Here is a 14,470-nt window from a genome sequence, read left to right as displayed (position 1 = left end):
TTCACTTGATGACGTGACATCACAGGAGAGAAGCGAACATATTTATATATATATAGATAGATAGTTTGTTTGAGTATAGTTCGATCATGAAACATTACATTTTACTTTCTTTTTTTCTGCGGTTTAATGAATCTTTTTTTAGTCCCATTGTCACATGTCACAATATTTACAGCACCACGAATTTTAAAATGTCTTAACTTGTATAAACAAAAAGAAACTCAAACAAATATCATCAACTCAAAGTTGAAAGCTTCACATCACATGATTCTGCAACCATCAGATTCTTCACGGTAGACCACGGGAGCTGGATATGGCAGAGCTACCATCTGGTAAGGGGGTAGTCTACAAAACCCGCAGAAACCCGAATTCGGTATCTCGCATATGCATCTTCTAGCCGGAGCCATCTCGTTGTGATGTTCCATTAGATGAAACTGCGGTTGCTGCTGCTGCTGCTGGGGCCGTGGAGGCGGTGCTGCCTGAACGGTGACGATGGACGTGGTGGGACAAACTTTCTTCCGGAGCAGACGTGTTAGCTCGGCCGTGTCAATTCCCGCTCCCACAACAACCAACTGATCGTTCTGTCCCTGAATCCCGACAGATCTCACACCTGCATGCACGTAAACAAAAATATATTGGCTGAAACGTTTCACGTGACCTAACTTTCCTTGCAAGTTATATGCAAAAGAAGTCATAGAGATGTGTTACGTACCTGATGCTCCTGACGCGAGTTTCATAGCTTTCTTTATTGCTTTCTCATTCTCGCTCATATCAATCTTCAGAACTATCCTTTGCTGCACAAAAAGAATGATATATGATATATCAGAAAATAGTTACAACATTATTAAAAAGAAAAAAAAAAGTTTACAACACTATTTTAAGAATGTCTAAAAATATTGTATGTTTTGCGCATGTTGTTTTCACCAAAAGGAACTAACTATAAGAGGAAAACCAAAGGGCACTTACCCTCATCATACTGCCGGAGTGAATCTTCTGATATGTGTGTTTGAGTAAGGAGAGAAACCAATATATACTTTGTGTAATAAGGTGAGAATACTTGAATCTATGTAGGGTTTTGAGTGTTTATATATAGATAACAATGGTCATAAACAAACGAATGAGAAATATGTAGCTTCCTACTTTGTATACAAAAATATAATTTAATACAAGGATTATATAATTCTTAACTAAGGATGTTCTGTTTCAAATCATAAAACAATCATAGAGTATTGACATATACCCCTATACCTATAAAAACGATAAATTAACGGCCAAGGCCGTACTTTTAATATTATTAAAGCTTATATAGTTTTAGTCTTATTGGAAAGTGTTGTACAATTTGTCAACAGTTGGATTTTTTCGTAGTAATTCTATAATAAAATTCCATTGAAATTTACCAGTTTCTAACAATTTTGGTTTGTTTATTTTTGTCGAGACCAAATTTCGTTGCATTTTGGTTGAAACTTTCATGGTTTCAGTTTTACTTAATTGCCTATTTAATGAAATTGAAGTGTTTTTCCGCTCTGATAGTGATTGTCGTCGCCATGTCTACGAGAAACTATAGAAAAATCATATTGTTCGATTACCATATAGTAAAACAAAAAGAATCGTTCCGAACCTTCGGGACCACCTATTGTCATAGCGTGGAAAAACACAAAGTTTTGAGAAATTCTCTCCCAACCACTTTTCCTTCTACTACACACAAAAGACTAAACAGATACACAAAAATTATTCTAAAGTAGTAAAATATCATCTCCACATGGAGATCATCATCTCAGTTCTGAGCTACTCGAGCCTAAATAAACATAAGACGACATACAATGCTATTCTTAAGAATTTTGGTAGTGAATCATGTGGTTTCTCTGCCTACTCATGCTTCTTTTTCATAATTCTCTACAGTGCTTGGCTGAGAATATCTGTTCCGTATTAACATTTTTCGTCCTTTCACCTTATAAAATTCCATGAAAACCTTTTGGGGGTGGTTCTTGATTAGCTTGAACTGCAAAGTCTTTACAAAGCGCAGGCGGTGTCTTTCTGGTGATTCTTTGGTGTACCTGTAAGGAAATCTGGTCCGTTCCCGTGGTGACAGCCTTCCTAGTTCCCCAATATGAATCTCAGACGAAACTCTACAGACGCGGTTGGTGCACTCAACGAACTGTTCTCGCTTTGATTCTCCTCCCTTCACTTGTTTCCATTTCATATTATCTGTGTGAAGCTCCGTAGATACGTGAAACCTGAAAGTACTGCAATCTCCCAAGATGAAAGTTCTGTCACATCTGGACCCGTCTCCTCTCTTGTTCTCATAACCAGGGTAATTTTTTTTTCTCGAAAGCCACATTTTGAATCCAGGGTTGGGTTTGAGATTTTGGGAGTCCGTGGCATTATCTATGTAAAATTTTATTTTTTACAAATTTGGAAGATGTCTAAATAGTTTTTTTCAAAACTTTTGGAACCTTTTGCAAATGTTTCACTAAGCATGGCCAGAGCCAGCCTTGGTTGAATCAACACAAGAGAGCATTTGCTAGCGAGCTCCTCCAGATTCCATTAGCTCTTAGCATATGGCTTGCGCCTTGGAAAAATCCAAACACCAGTCCCCTATGCTTCCTACAACAAATAATCTTACAAATAAAAAGATACACTAAAGTTTGAGCAGCATAGTCAAAACATGCACTCACCATATAAGATAGGAACCAGACTCTTTGCCGTGGAAACCGGCATGTGGGAAGTTGAAGACGACTCGGTCAAATCTTCTGCAATTAAGATGAGGGTGTTGTTTCAGTTTGGTTGCATCAACTCCCTGTAAAAGGGAAGCTCCAAATCTATTCGCAATGATTCTTAGAATCTAGAGAAATAGGTTGGTTCATCTCAATATATAATAAGTTTTTATTAAACTAACTACAATTTAATTATTAATTTTTTCATTCTTTCATAAATAAAAATTACGAAATTGTCTAATGTGGCTAAAGTATATATGAAAATTAATGGTTTTGAATAATAAAGATTCGATAAAATTAGTGTATCTTTTATCATTTTTTCAGCATTAACTTATTAAAATAAAAATTAGATTTTTTGTATATGTTATATTTTGAATTTTGAAAACAACTAAAAATTATTAAAACTATTAAAACTCTCACATTAAAGTTTTATGAAACATGATTTAAATTTTTTATTATGACAAAATACAAATGATTACAAAATCGTATAAGTATGAAGTCTCATTTAATAAATATTAAGATTAAATAAATATATATATATATATATATATATTTATGTGTATATTAATATCGTTTAATTAAACTATATACCATATAAAAATATAGATATATTTTAATTTTGAAATTTGATTTGAACTTTTTTTTTTGAAAAGCTTTGAACAAATATTGACAACTTAATATTTAAATTTAAATTTTTTCATTGATTTTTTAAATTATAAATTACTAAAACTATTAAACATCACACAATGAAATTTTTTGTTATTAGTGATTTAAAATTTTTGTTTTAAAAAGATACAAATGGTTAAAAAACACTATGAGTAGACAAAATTATTTAATAAATATCAATATTAAAAAAAGACTATATATATATGATAATCTCATTTAAATTTAATTATAAACCATATAAAATAGAAAAAGTGTTTGTCTAATAAAATTTACTTATGTGTTTGCATCAATTAAATAATATACTTAATAACTAGGGGAATTGCCACTGATACCACTTTGCTAATACCACTTTGCTAATACCACTTTTCAACTTTACACTTTTCAACTTTAGCATTAAAATTTTAATAGACAAAGTACCATTATACCCTTGAATAATTAAACCTAAATTACTCTCTTTCTCCCTCAATTCCAAATCTGAGAGTTCCCAGATTGATTTTGAATTCGACGGTGATCAAATCCGACGATACTGACGAGTTCTCTGGACGGCGCTGGCGAGTTCTTCGGCGGATTGACGGTGCTGACGAATTCTCCGACGAAGCTGAAAAACTCTGCAAGCTTAGGCGAACAAGACGATCTCTCACTTTCTCCTCCATTGAGAAATAATGACGGTGGCGACGAGCGTTGATTCGCTTCTGGAGAAGCTCAAACAGGAGGAGCTTTACCTTCCACCAAGTAATTGGGAGTCCTTACATTCTCAGAGCCGCCAATTTCCTCCTCCAACTCGTGCTTCTCCTCTATCTTCTTCCTTTGTCTCTGTAAGTTCACCATTTACGTTTTTCATGTTTGTATGCGTGGAAACATGAGCTTTGCATTTTGCTTGAGTGGCTAGGATCGGAAACCTAATAGGAAATGATTTGGAGAAAAAGAAGTATCATTTTTATTGATTTGAGTTTAGTACTCGATGTACTGTATTGAGTTACAGCAAAATCATTATCTTTGGGAAGATTACGATGTGATGTTCTCAGATTTCTATTCTTAGTAATTAATTACAGAACAATTGAATATCTTTAGTGCTTAGATGAACGATATATATTGAGACTACTTATACTTTTGGCCACATTCTCTGACAATTTTGTTGGTTTTTAATAGGAATTAAGCTTGGTTAGGTTGCCGTTGAATGCCATGTAAGGTGTTGAGTCTTCTCTTATTAGCATACAAAAGCTCTCTTATGTATTATGCTCTGAGCCAGCTGATAGGACAACCCACCAAAGTCTGAGCTTGTGGCAACGGTTATCAAGCACTGACGCCTTGGGACAGATTCTTTGAAACATATGATGCTTTGGTTCTTTGGTCTTTCTTCTCCATAACTTCGTAGATCCATTTCATGAACTTCAAGTTGGAAGTTGAGGGACAGGGGGAGCTGTAAAGTAGGTGAAAATGAAGAAGCCAATAACAAGAGCTGCTATACTCTTGTTAATCAGGCTTTTGCTATTGCTGTGAGAAAGGTCCTAGAAGGCTATATATCTGGTCTGGATACATTATGTGCATCTGCAGAACTGAGGCGTTCATCTAACATTGTGGGTTTTGTAAACCCTTTATAAATTTTTATAAACCATTATAAATTCAGAAATCCCAAGTATCTCTCAATGCTCAATCATCTCAATACTCAATTATACCTTTTTATAAGGCCTTATAAAAGAAACTGTAAAAAAAAATGATGTTCTTTAATAAGCAAAGAAATGGTGGAAAGTTGGTTAATTTGGTGATTTAAAACTCTCTTTTTTTTTTCGTCAGCAACAAAACAGACTCATATAGACTCTGCGAACCATCCCGGTAACTCTGCATCCATATGAACGACAAACGACGGTTGTTTCCTTGCACTGCATGCTAGACTGTCCGCCTTTGAGTTCTGTGTCCGTGGTATATGAATGATCTCTGAGCTGTTGAAACTTCTCTTCAAGAACTTTATGTCTTCCAAATAGCTTGCAATGGCTGGCCACTCTTCTGGTTCCGAAACCATCTTCACCAATTGAGCACATTCCGTTGCAAAAGTAACACAAGACTGTCGAAGATTCCTCATGCATTCCATTGCCCATATGAGAGCCTCTATCTCTGTGTGTAGTGGCGATTGACTCGCTCTCGTATTCCTTGCTCCCATTAGTCCATCGAAACCTTCCAGGGTACTGTACCATCCTTGTCCTGAATATTTATCTTCTGTTTTCCAAGATCCCTCCGTAAAACACCATCGTCCTGGTATACTCGGTATTGCCAAAGGTACTGGAACTTGGGTGCGGTCCGTACTCTGAGTCTGAGAGTTTTGTGCTTCCGCCCAAAGTAACGATTCCGTTTCTGCCAATTTGAGAGTATCTCTTGGATCCATATCCAAATTGCTAAAAAATTTATTGTTTCTACCTTTCCATATATACCAGAGAATCCAAGCAAAGTAATGATCCTCCATTTCGGGGGACACTCTCCAAAATAAATGATCCATATTGGTAAACAAAGATTGAGTGGGGAAAATATCCGGATTCGTTGGAATCCGTGAAAGTGCCCAGACCTGAACCGCCGGTGGACATTAAAAAAAAACGTGATTAGTGGACTCCTCGGGGGCTCCACATCGGTCACATACAGTACCTCCTTGCATTCCTCTTGACCTCAAATTTTTCTTAACCGCTATACACCCAGTTAAAATTTGCCATAAAAAAATGTTTCATCTTGGGTGGGCAGCGTACTTTCCAACAGAACGCCTTCAAAGGTGTTATCGAAGGACCAAACTGGGGTGGCATACTTTCTCTGTCCGGATATACTCATTCCACTTCATATCCAGATTTAACCGTGTATTTCCCATTGTTTGTAAAATGCCATCCATTTCGGTCTTTTAGGTGAAATCTGCTTATAGGAATACTTTCAATAATTTTCACATCTTGTGGATCCACCAGAGTCCGAATAACCTGTAGATTCCATGACCGTGATGTTCCATCGATAAGAGCATCCACTGTTAGTTCCGGGTAAAGATTGTGTTGATTTTTATTTGCTGGTCTCGGGCGAGTGGATGGAAGCCAAGGGTCATTCCATACTGAGATAGATGATCCTGTTCCCACCCTTTTGATTAGTCCTTTGCTAACCAGAGATCTAGCAGAGACAATACTACGCCAGCCATAAGATGACGAGTATGATCTAATGGGTTCCAGGGGTGAAGCATTCCTGAAATATCTCCCTTTGAAAACACGAGAAAAAAGCGTGTTAGGTTTGTCCATTAATCTCCAAAATTGTTTCCCAAGCATAGCTGTATTAAAGTCTATAAGATCCTTAAATCCCAAACCTCCATCATCCTTAGGACTACAGAGTTTGTCCCATGATTTCCAATGCATACCTCTCTTATTACCCCCCTGGACTCCACCAGAATTGTGCCACAGCACTCACTAACTTCTTCATTACCGTTTTCGGGATTCGAAAGCATGACATCACATTGTTTGGCAGAGCTGTAACCACAGATTTTATAATCACTTCTTCCTTACCTCCTCTGGTGAAAAACTTAAATGTCCATCCATTTACTCTGCTATTTAACCGATCCTGAACAAATCCAAAAACTTGCACCTTTGAACCCCCCAGATTTTCCGGGATGTCCAAGTATGACCCCATTCCTCCTAAGTTATGTATACCTAAGACATCTCGTAATACCTGTCGTGTATCTTCTTCGATCTTGTGTCCAAATTGAATCGATGATTTGTCAAAGTTTATTTGTTGTCCTGAAACCCCTTCATATTCCTTAAGGATCCTAAGAATTGTCTGACATTCTTCCTTCTGAGCTTTGCAAAAGAAAAGACTATCATCTGCAAAGAGTAAATGGGAAATTGGGGGGCAAGCCCTAGCAACCTTTAGACCCGTTAGTTGCATATTTCTTTCTGCCTTTTTAATATTCGCGACCAAAGCTTCCGTGCACATAATAAACAAATAAGGAGATAGAGGATCCCCTTGTCGTAATCCCCTCTGTGGTACTATATGTCCTTTTGGTTGCCCATTTAATAAAACCTTATATTGAACCGATGAAATGCATTCCATCATTAATTGGATCCAATGCTGATCAAATCCCATTTTTGTTAGTAGTTCCTGGATGAAGACCCGTTCAACTCTGTCATAAGCTTTGCTCATGTCCGTTTTTATTGCCAAAAATTTATCCTGACACGATTTGTTAGTCCGCAGACCATGGAACATCTCCTGAGCTATAAGTATATTATCCGTTATTAAACGTCCAGGCACAAAAGCCGATTGCGTCTCCGAGATCAATGATGGAAGACAGACCTTTAATCTTTGACATAATACCTTAGAAATAATCTTGTATCCTACATTACATAAGCTGATAGGTCTGAGTTCAGTCATCCTTGTGGGCCTCTCCTTTTTAGGAATCAAACAAATATTCGTAATGTTTAACCTTGTATCCAATTTTTCCGATGTCAAAAAACTGTTGACCATTTCCAACAGATCCTTTTTTATTATATGCCATGAGTGTTGAAAAAAAAGAGCCGTCATTCCATCCGGCCCAGGAGCTTTCTTCGGGTGCATCATAAATAAAGCCAGTCGAACTTCCTCCTCAGTTGCTAAGCGAAGGAGCCGTTGATTCATTTGTGGGGTAATTGAAGATGTAATCTCATCTAAAAAGCCATCAAAACCTGTAGGAGTTGTCGTCTGAAACAGATCATCAAAATAATCCACTGCCACCTTTTCTATCTCATGTTCCTCAATTATCCAGTTTCCATCAGAATCATATAGACCCACAATTCGATTACGGGCACGACGTTGTTTTGTTAGAGCATGATAAAATTTTGTATTTAGATCCCCTGAAGTGTGCCACATATTACGACTCTTCTGTTGCCAGAAATCTTCCTCATCCTTATAAGCTTCCTGTAACTTCCTTGAGACCTCCAGAATATCCTCCTGGGTTCTATTATTATCTGTTTGGACCTCCTCAAGTGCTTTCTGGAGTTCTCCGATCTTCTCTTTTCCATAAGGTGGATTATTCTTCCGCCATGTAGAGATCTCATGACGGCAGTTTGTGATTTTCGAAACGAAATCCCCCGGATTCGCCTCTGAAAATTCACCCCACCCTCTCTCAATTGAATCCAATAAACCTTCTTGTCCAATCCATCTCTTGTCAAAACGAAATTGTCCCCTCCGTCTTGTTACTTTATTATCAAGATAAGCTACCACTGGTCGATGATCGGACCCCACCATTCTCAAATATTCTGTGTAAGAGCAGGGAAAAAGCGTATGCCAATCTTCGTTTGCTAACGCTCGGTCCAACCGACACCTGACCATTACTTTTTTATTTTTTCCTTGTTTCCTTCTTCCTTGCCATGACATCTGATTTCCTCGGGCCGGAAACTCCAAAAGTCCAGTATCCCTAATCATGTTATTAAACGGTACAAAAGATCCTGCACTCCGTATGGCCCCCCCATCTTTTTCATGATTCCCAGTTATCTCATTCAAATCTCCGATAATAAACCACGGCTCTGATCTTGCTAGACCAAATCTTGTTAAACGTTCCCAAACTTGATCCCTTAAACTCTGGATCGGCTCTCCATATACAAAGGTCATGTAAACTTTTTTCCCGAGGGCCAATGTTTCAACATCAATCATACGATTGCTAGTATATTGAATATCAACTTGGTATTCATTATTATAAAATAATGCCAATCCTCCACTCGCACCAACCGGGTCCACTGTAACTAAATTGTCATAACCAAAATGGGACTGCAACCCTGAATAAACGTCAAATCCTGTTTTGTCTCTGAGAGAAACAAAAAATCTGGTTTATGTTTATGCCATATTTCCCGGAGATAACTAATTGTCCAATGACTTCCCGCACCTCTACAATTCCAGCTCAACACTATCATAATTTTTTTTCAAAAAGCTCATTCGAGCTAGACAATCGGGTGTGAGGAAACCCTGAGTAACCAGAATGCACTCGGCATAATTTGTGTGAATCGTATTGTCATAAACCTGATCTTTCACTATACCAAAATATATAATTTGCAACATGGACCAAAACCGTACACCCCATTGAAGCCGTACTGCCTCAATTAACATGTGTGTATTGAATATAACCTCCCATCTCCCATGTATCCAGATTCTCTCTAAACCACTCCAAATAAACTCTTGATCATCAACAGATATTAAACCACGTGCCACTTTTAAAGTCCATCCCCGATGATTACTTATAATTGAAATCCTATTTTTATTAAACATTAGAAAGTACCAGACCTTATGTGTATCTTGTAAGACGTAGAAAACCTTCACAGGAATATAATATTGGACCACCAAAACTCTTCGAAAAAATAAAACCTCAGCCTTGCTTTTTCGTAACCCACCATTGATATCCCCTCTCCATAATTGTTGGACTTCTTGAGCCAAACTCCCTAACTCCCTTGTTTGAAAAAATACCACAGAGACACAAAACCACCATTTCATCCGAATAAGAAAACAAATAGAAGACCAACCCATACGCAAAAATAAAACCATTCTACTATCCTTTTGACCGATCTCCACCAACTCAAACACCTCCGTACACACATGTGATATCTGTGGATGGTTTAATGAGACCAAACACAGTAGCTCCTCTATAGTAAAACCATCTTGCAGACATGGCCTCTGGTGTTTTGAAACCGTAAGAGAAAGACCACTAAAACAACCGCCACATCCAAGCCAAAACCAAAAACCAAAGAGTCTCGTCTTGTTCCAATTCAAACCCACATAGGGCAAGACAATGAAACACAGGGGACAAGTAGAACCAACAAAATAACCAAAAAAAATCTCAATAAGACGCTCATAGAGCTTATTAAACTGAAAAACAAAATTAAAATTAAAAATAGAACACGCCAACTGCTCGCATAAACCCTCCACTTCTTGTGTCGTCATGCTACTTCTAAGATTTGGTGGCATAAGGTTTGGGGTTTGCGAGACCCTTCTCCTCCTGCTGTTTTGCTCCTTCTCCATGACGAGTTGCCGTTGTACTGACCGTACGCTTGCAGGTGGCGACGAGGGCCTAGTCCCCATCGAAACCTTCCAAACTCGGAGGAAAACAGATCCGTAAATCTGTTCCTTAAACTCCAAAGCAGCTACTTCCCCTTTCTGGTTCAGAATCATACCTTGGAGATTCCGAGACCAAACTCCCAAGAAACACCAAAATCCCTCAATTCCCAATTCTCCATTTTGTATGAGATCGCTTGTAATCTCAATCAGATCTGTACTTTCCAATCCTTTGAATCCTTTGCGTGTCGCCTCTAACTCCCCATATTGATGAACCGAGATTCCTGTAACCCCTCGAGTCCCCGGATCCCATTCGCAAAAATTCATCGAACCCTAGCAGTCAATCGCCATCGCCGTCGCACGTAAAATGTCGATGACATGATTTATAAACTCTTATAAATAGATTTATAAACCTTGTAAATTAATTTATGAACACTTATAAATAAATATAAAAACTCTTATAAATAGCTTATAAGTTCTTGTAAATAGTTTTATAAACCCTTTTAAATAGTTTTATAAATATTTATATATGTTTTAAAACTTTATAGATGGTTGATACAAGGTTTTATAAGCTCTTATAAAATTTATAAATGGTTTTATAAACTCTTATTAATGAACAGTGTGAATTAAGAACAATGAAGGAGAAGAAGAATCAAATGGGGGGGGGGGGGGGGGGGGGGGGGGGGTTTGCCTACCTTCAACTTCTGATGTTGATACCTCTCCCCCTCTCTCTCTCTACAACCACTCGTAATGCCCCTTCCTTCCTTTCTTCCTTCTCCTCTCTCATAAAAAAATCTTTACTTTGGCATCAAATCTTCTTAATTTTTTCTAGAATTTGATTTCCAAAAATAGACTTAAAATTTCCATCTAAGATTCTTTCCCGTATGTGTCCAATGTGGTTGGTTTACCTAAGTATCAGAATCAGAGTTTGAGCTTAACTACTTTCATCCTAATCTATATTGTTTTTTTTTTGTTTTTAACACTAGGAAGTAACTCGGCAGCAACTGTGAAATCAAATTAATGAGCAACCAGCTGGCCATGTTTCTTCTTCTTTTACAATAGCAACAATCACCAATGCTGAAAGCTCTTTGTCCACTCCTATGATCATTGAAGAGCTTAAGATGTATTCTCACCTCAAGCAGTTTACTTTCCTTGATCTCAAGTTGGCTACAAGAGATTTCAGACCCGAAAGTCTTCTCGAAGAAGGTGGCTTTGGTTGTCTCTTTAAAGGATGGGTGAAGGAGAACGAAACTGCTCCTGTTAAGCCTGGCACTGGCCTTACTGTCGCTGTCAAAACCTTGAATCTTGATGGCTTTCAGTGTCATAAAGAGTTGCTTGTATGATCCTTTATAAATACTTCTAAATTGATTTATAAACCCTTATAAATTGTGTTATGAAGATTATTAAATTCTTATAATCTTTTGAATAAACCCTTATAAATAGATTTATAAACTCTTAAAAATAGATTTATATTTCTCATATATTTTGATCAACTCTTATAAATATATCCTAAACCCATCGACACAAACGAAAAAGCTCTTATAAACCATTATAAGATGATATAAATCATTGCAAAATGATTTATGAATTCTATAATTACACGTACAATAATGATGCTTTTGGCTAGAAAATGATTTTGTAAATAATTGTAAATAATTTACAAACATTTATTGGAGAATTGTAAACATTATAAATACTTTCATAAATATTTACTTACAAATTTTGTAAGAATTTATAAATGATCTATAAACTCTTCTAACTGATTTATAAATAGATTTATGAACCTTGTAAATTAATTTATAAAAACTTATAAATAAATGTATAAACTCTTATAAATAGCTTATAAGTTCTTGTAAATATTTATAATAACCCTTTTAAATAGTTTTATAAACTTTTATAAATAGTTATATAAATATTTATATGTGTTTTATAAACTTTATAGATGGTTGATACAAGGTTTTATAAGCTCTTATAAAATTTATAAATTGTTAATAAATAGTTTTATAAACTCTTATAAATGATTTATATACAAAACTATTTCATATATCCATATGATTGGTTTTGTAAACCTTTATAAACATACATGAATAGTTTTATCCTAAGAACCAGACTGAAGGTTAATGAACTGAGAGACCAGTAGCTTCGAGATTCCACTTATAGCTGCCTCCACCTCATCTGGTTCCCTTGACCCTCTCTCAACTCACAGTACTCGCATGCTGCAACTTGCGTCTTCTTCGACGTAGCAAGAACTCTCTCTAAATCCAATCAACAACTTTCTCCAAATCCAATAAACAACTTTCTCCAAATGTGTCAGAGCCATATATGTAGAAAATACACAAACTGTCAACTACATTTCTGTGCAAAGCTTCACATACAATCCAGGATACAAGACCACATGAGTTGTGGGAACCGAAATTCGCACTGTCGATTTCCGTTTAAATAAGGAAACTAGGAAAACCCTAATTTCCCAGAGGACCCGGATATCTGCTAATACCACACGTCAAGCAATCAGAACACGAGAATAACAACGATAAAGTATAAGAAATCGAAAAAGAGAGCAAAGTAGATCTTTTTCCGAATCTGCGTATGAGCGTTTACAACAAGGTATAAGCCTGGGCTCGAGAGCTGTCGGCGAGATTCCTAGTTCTAGCAACCCTAAGACGGCTAAACCTAATTGAGTCGCAGCTCGAAATAACAAAAACGGAAAGTTGCCTAAATCGCTCTAAGTGCTAAGTTTTCTCTGAAAAAGTCTCTCTCTCATGCCTCTCGCCTAGGACTCCTTATATACTCGCTCCAAGGTCGGTTTACGCTTTTACTCTTCTGCCCTTAAGCCGTCATAGCATAGAATAGAGATATTCCATTTTTCCCGATCTTTGTATATCCTCAAAATTTCGTATTTATCCGCGGAAACTTGACATTTATCTTTCCTTGCGCGCCAAGCGTAAACCGTGCTACGGTTTACGGGGTTTTGGTTAAGAAATCGTAGGATGGGTCTCGAGTCGTGTTTTAGGTCTCTTTGGGCCGTCTTCCGACTCGAAGCGTTTACTACAACTTCTCTTGACAAAGAACGATCTTTCCGCGGTTTTAATCCGCAAAGTTTGATCGATGATTTAGAATAGCGGAAAACATGAACCGAGCTCGCTACAGTCTTCGGGAGATAGCATCGAAGGTTTGACGAGAATGCATGGACTGGTGTCGTATCGACGTTTCGGAAGAGCTCGGTCTCTACGTAGCGACCGAGCTTTGGCTTGAGCCCGGTCACTACGTAGCGACCGAGCTGGACGAGCGCTCGGTCGCTACGTAGCGACCGAGCTTTGGCTCGAGCTCGGTCGCTATGTAGCGACCGAGCTTGGCTCGAGCTCGGTCGCTATGCAGCGACCGAGCGGGACGGACGCTCGGTCGCCACGTAGCGACCAAGCTTTGGCTCGATCTCGGTCGCTACGTAGCGACCGAGCAGGATGGACGCTCGGTCGCTACGTACAGACCGAGCTTTGGCTCAAGCTCAGTCGCTACGTAGTGACCGAGAGGGATGGACCCTCGTCGCTACGTAGGGACCGAGCGGGACGGACGTTCGGTCGCTACGTAGCGGCCAAGTTTGGCTCGGACTTGGTTGCTATGTAGTGACCGGACAGCGTGCATGTGCGGTAGTTGCGCAATGACCGAGCTTGGTTTGTCCACTTTGAACCTTTCAGGATATTTCTTCGTAAAAACTTTGTATTGGTTAATTTTTACGAAAATCATATTTTTCTTTTACTATATTTTCGAAAATACGATTTCCGAAAATTTTCGGGTTTTAATTCTGTCATGACCGTTTTTGACCCCAACATGAGTCTTTGAACGAAGCAGCTTGTAGAAATTCATATTGGAGACAGGAACTGCGCCTATTATCCTAACTGTGACGAACATCTGCACATCAAGGAGGTTTGAACCTATATTTTTGGCAAACATCACAGGATGTTCCAGCCACCGAAGACAATGTTTCTCTTTTTCAAGAAATGAATTGCTGCTGGACACAGTTCAAGATCAGGAATATGTCCATTATTCACAAACTCACGGACTTTACATTT

At 37.8% G+C, this 14,470-nt stretch overlaps 1 protein-coding gene across 1 annotated transcript; it reads right to left on the bottom strand.

Moving 5' to 3' along the window:
- Nucleotides 1-60: 60 nt before the first annotated feature.
- LOC103868383 (heavy metal-associated isoprenylated plant protein 41) lies at nt 61-4,205 on the bottom strand. Its single transcript, XM_033292595.1, has 3 exons — nt 4,100-4,205; nt 710-826; nt 61-607 (listed from the first exon to the last, which is right to left on the bottom strand). Exons 1-3 carry the CDS (start codon nt 4,203-4,205, stop codon nt 258-260), a joined length of 573 nt encoding a protein of 190 aa, XP_033148486.1. The 3' UTR covers nt 61-257.
- Between the last annotated feature and the right edge of the window lie 10,265 nt (nt 4,206-14,470).

Source organism: Brassica rapa, chromosome A05 (assembly GCF_000309985.2).
Source record: "Brassica rapa cultivar Chiifu-401-42 chromosome A05, CAAS_Brap_v3.01, whole genome shotgun sequence".
NCBI classification, from domain to species: Eukaryota; Viridiplantae; Streptophyta; class Magnoliopsida; order Brassicales; family Brassicaceae; genus Brassica; species Brassica rapa.
Note: the sequence above shows the minus strand (reverse complement) of the source record. Positions and strands in the feature narration are given on the sequence as shown.

What these genes read in the sequence shown, in the direction of transcription:
- LOC103868383 (XM_033292595.1), bottom strand. Translation starts at nt 4,205, where the DNA reads ATGGTGAACTTACAGAGACAAAGGAAGAAGATAGAGGAGAAGCACGAG. An exon ending in TCCCAATTACTTGGTGGAAG is followed by an intron (nt 827 to 4,099) that starts GTAAAGCTCCTC and finishes TGTTGTAACTAT; the next exon opens with TTTCTGATATATCATATATC. An exon ending in ACTCGCGTCAGGAGCATCAG is followed by an intron (nt 608 to 709) that starts GTACGTAACACA and finishes ACGTGCATGCAG; the next exon opens with GTGTGAGATCTGTCGGGATT.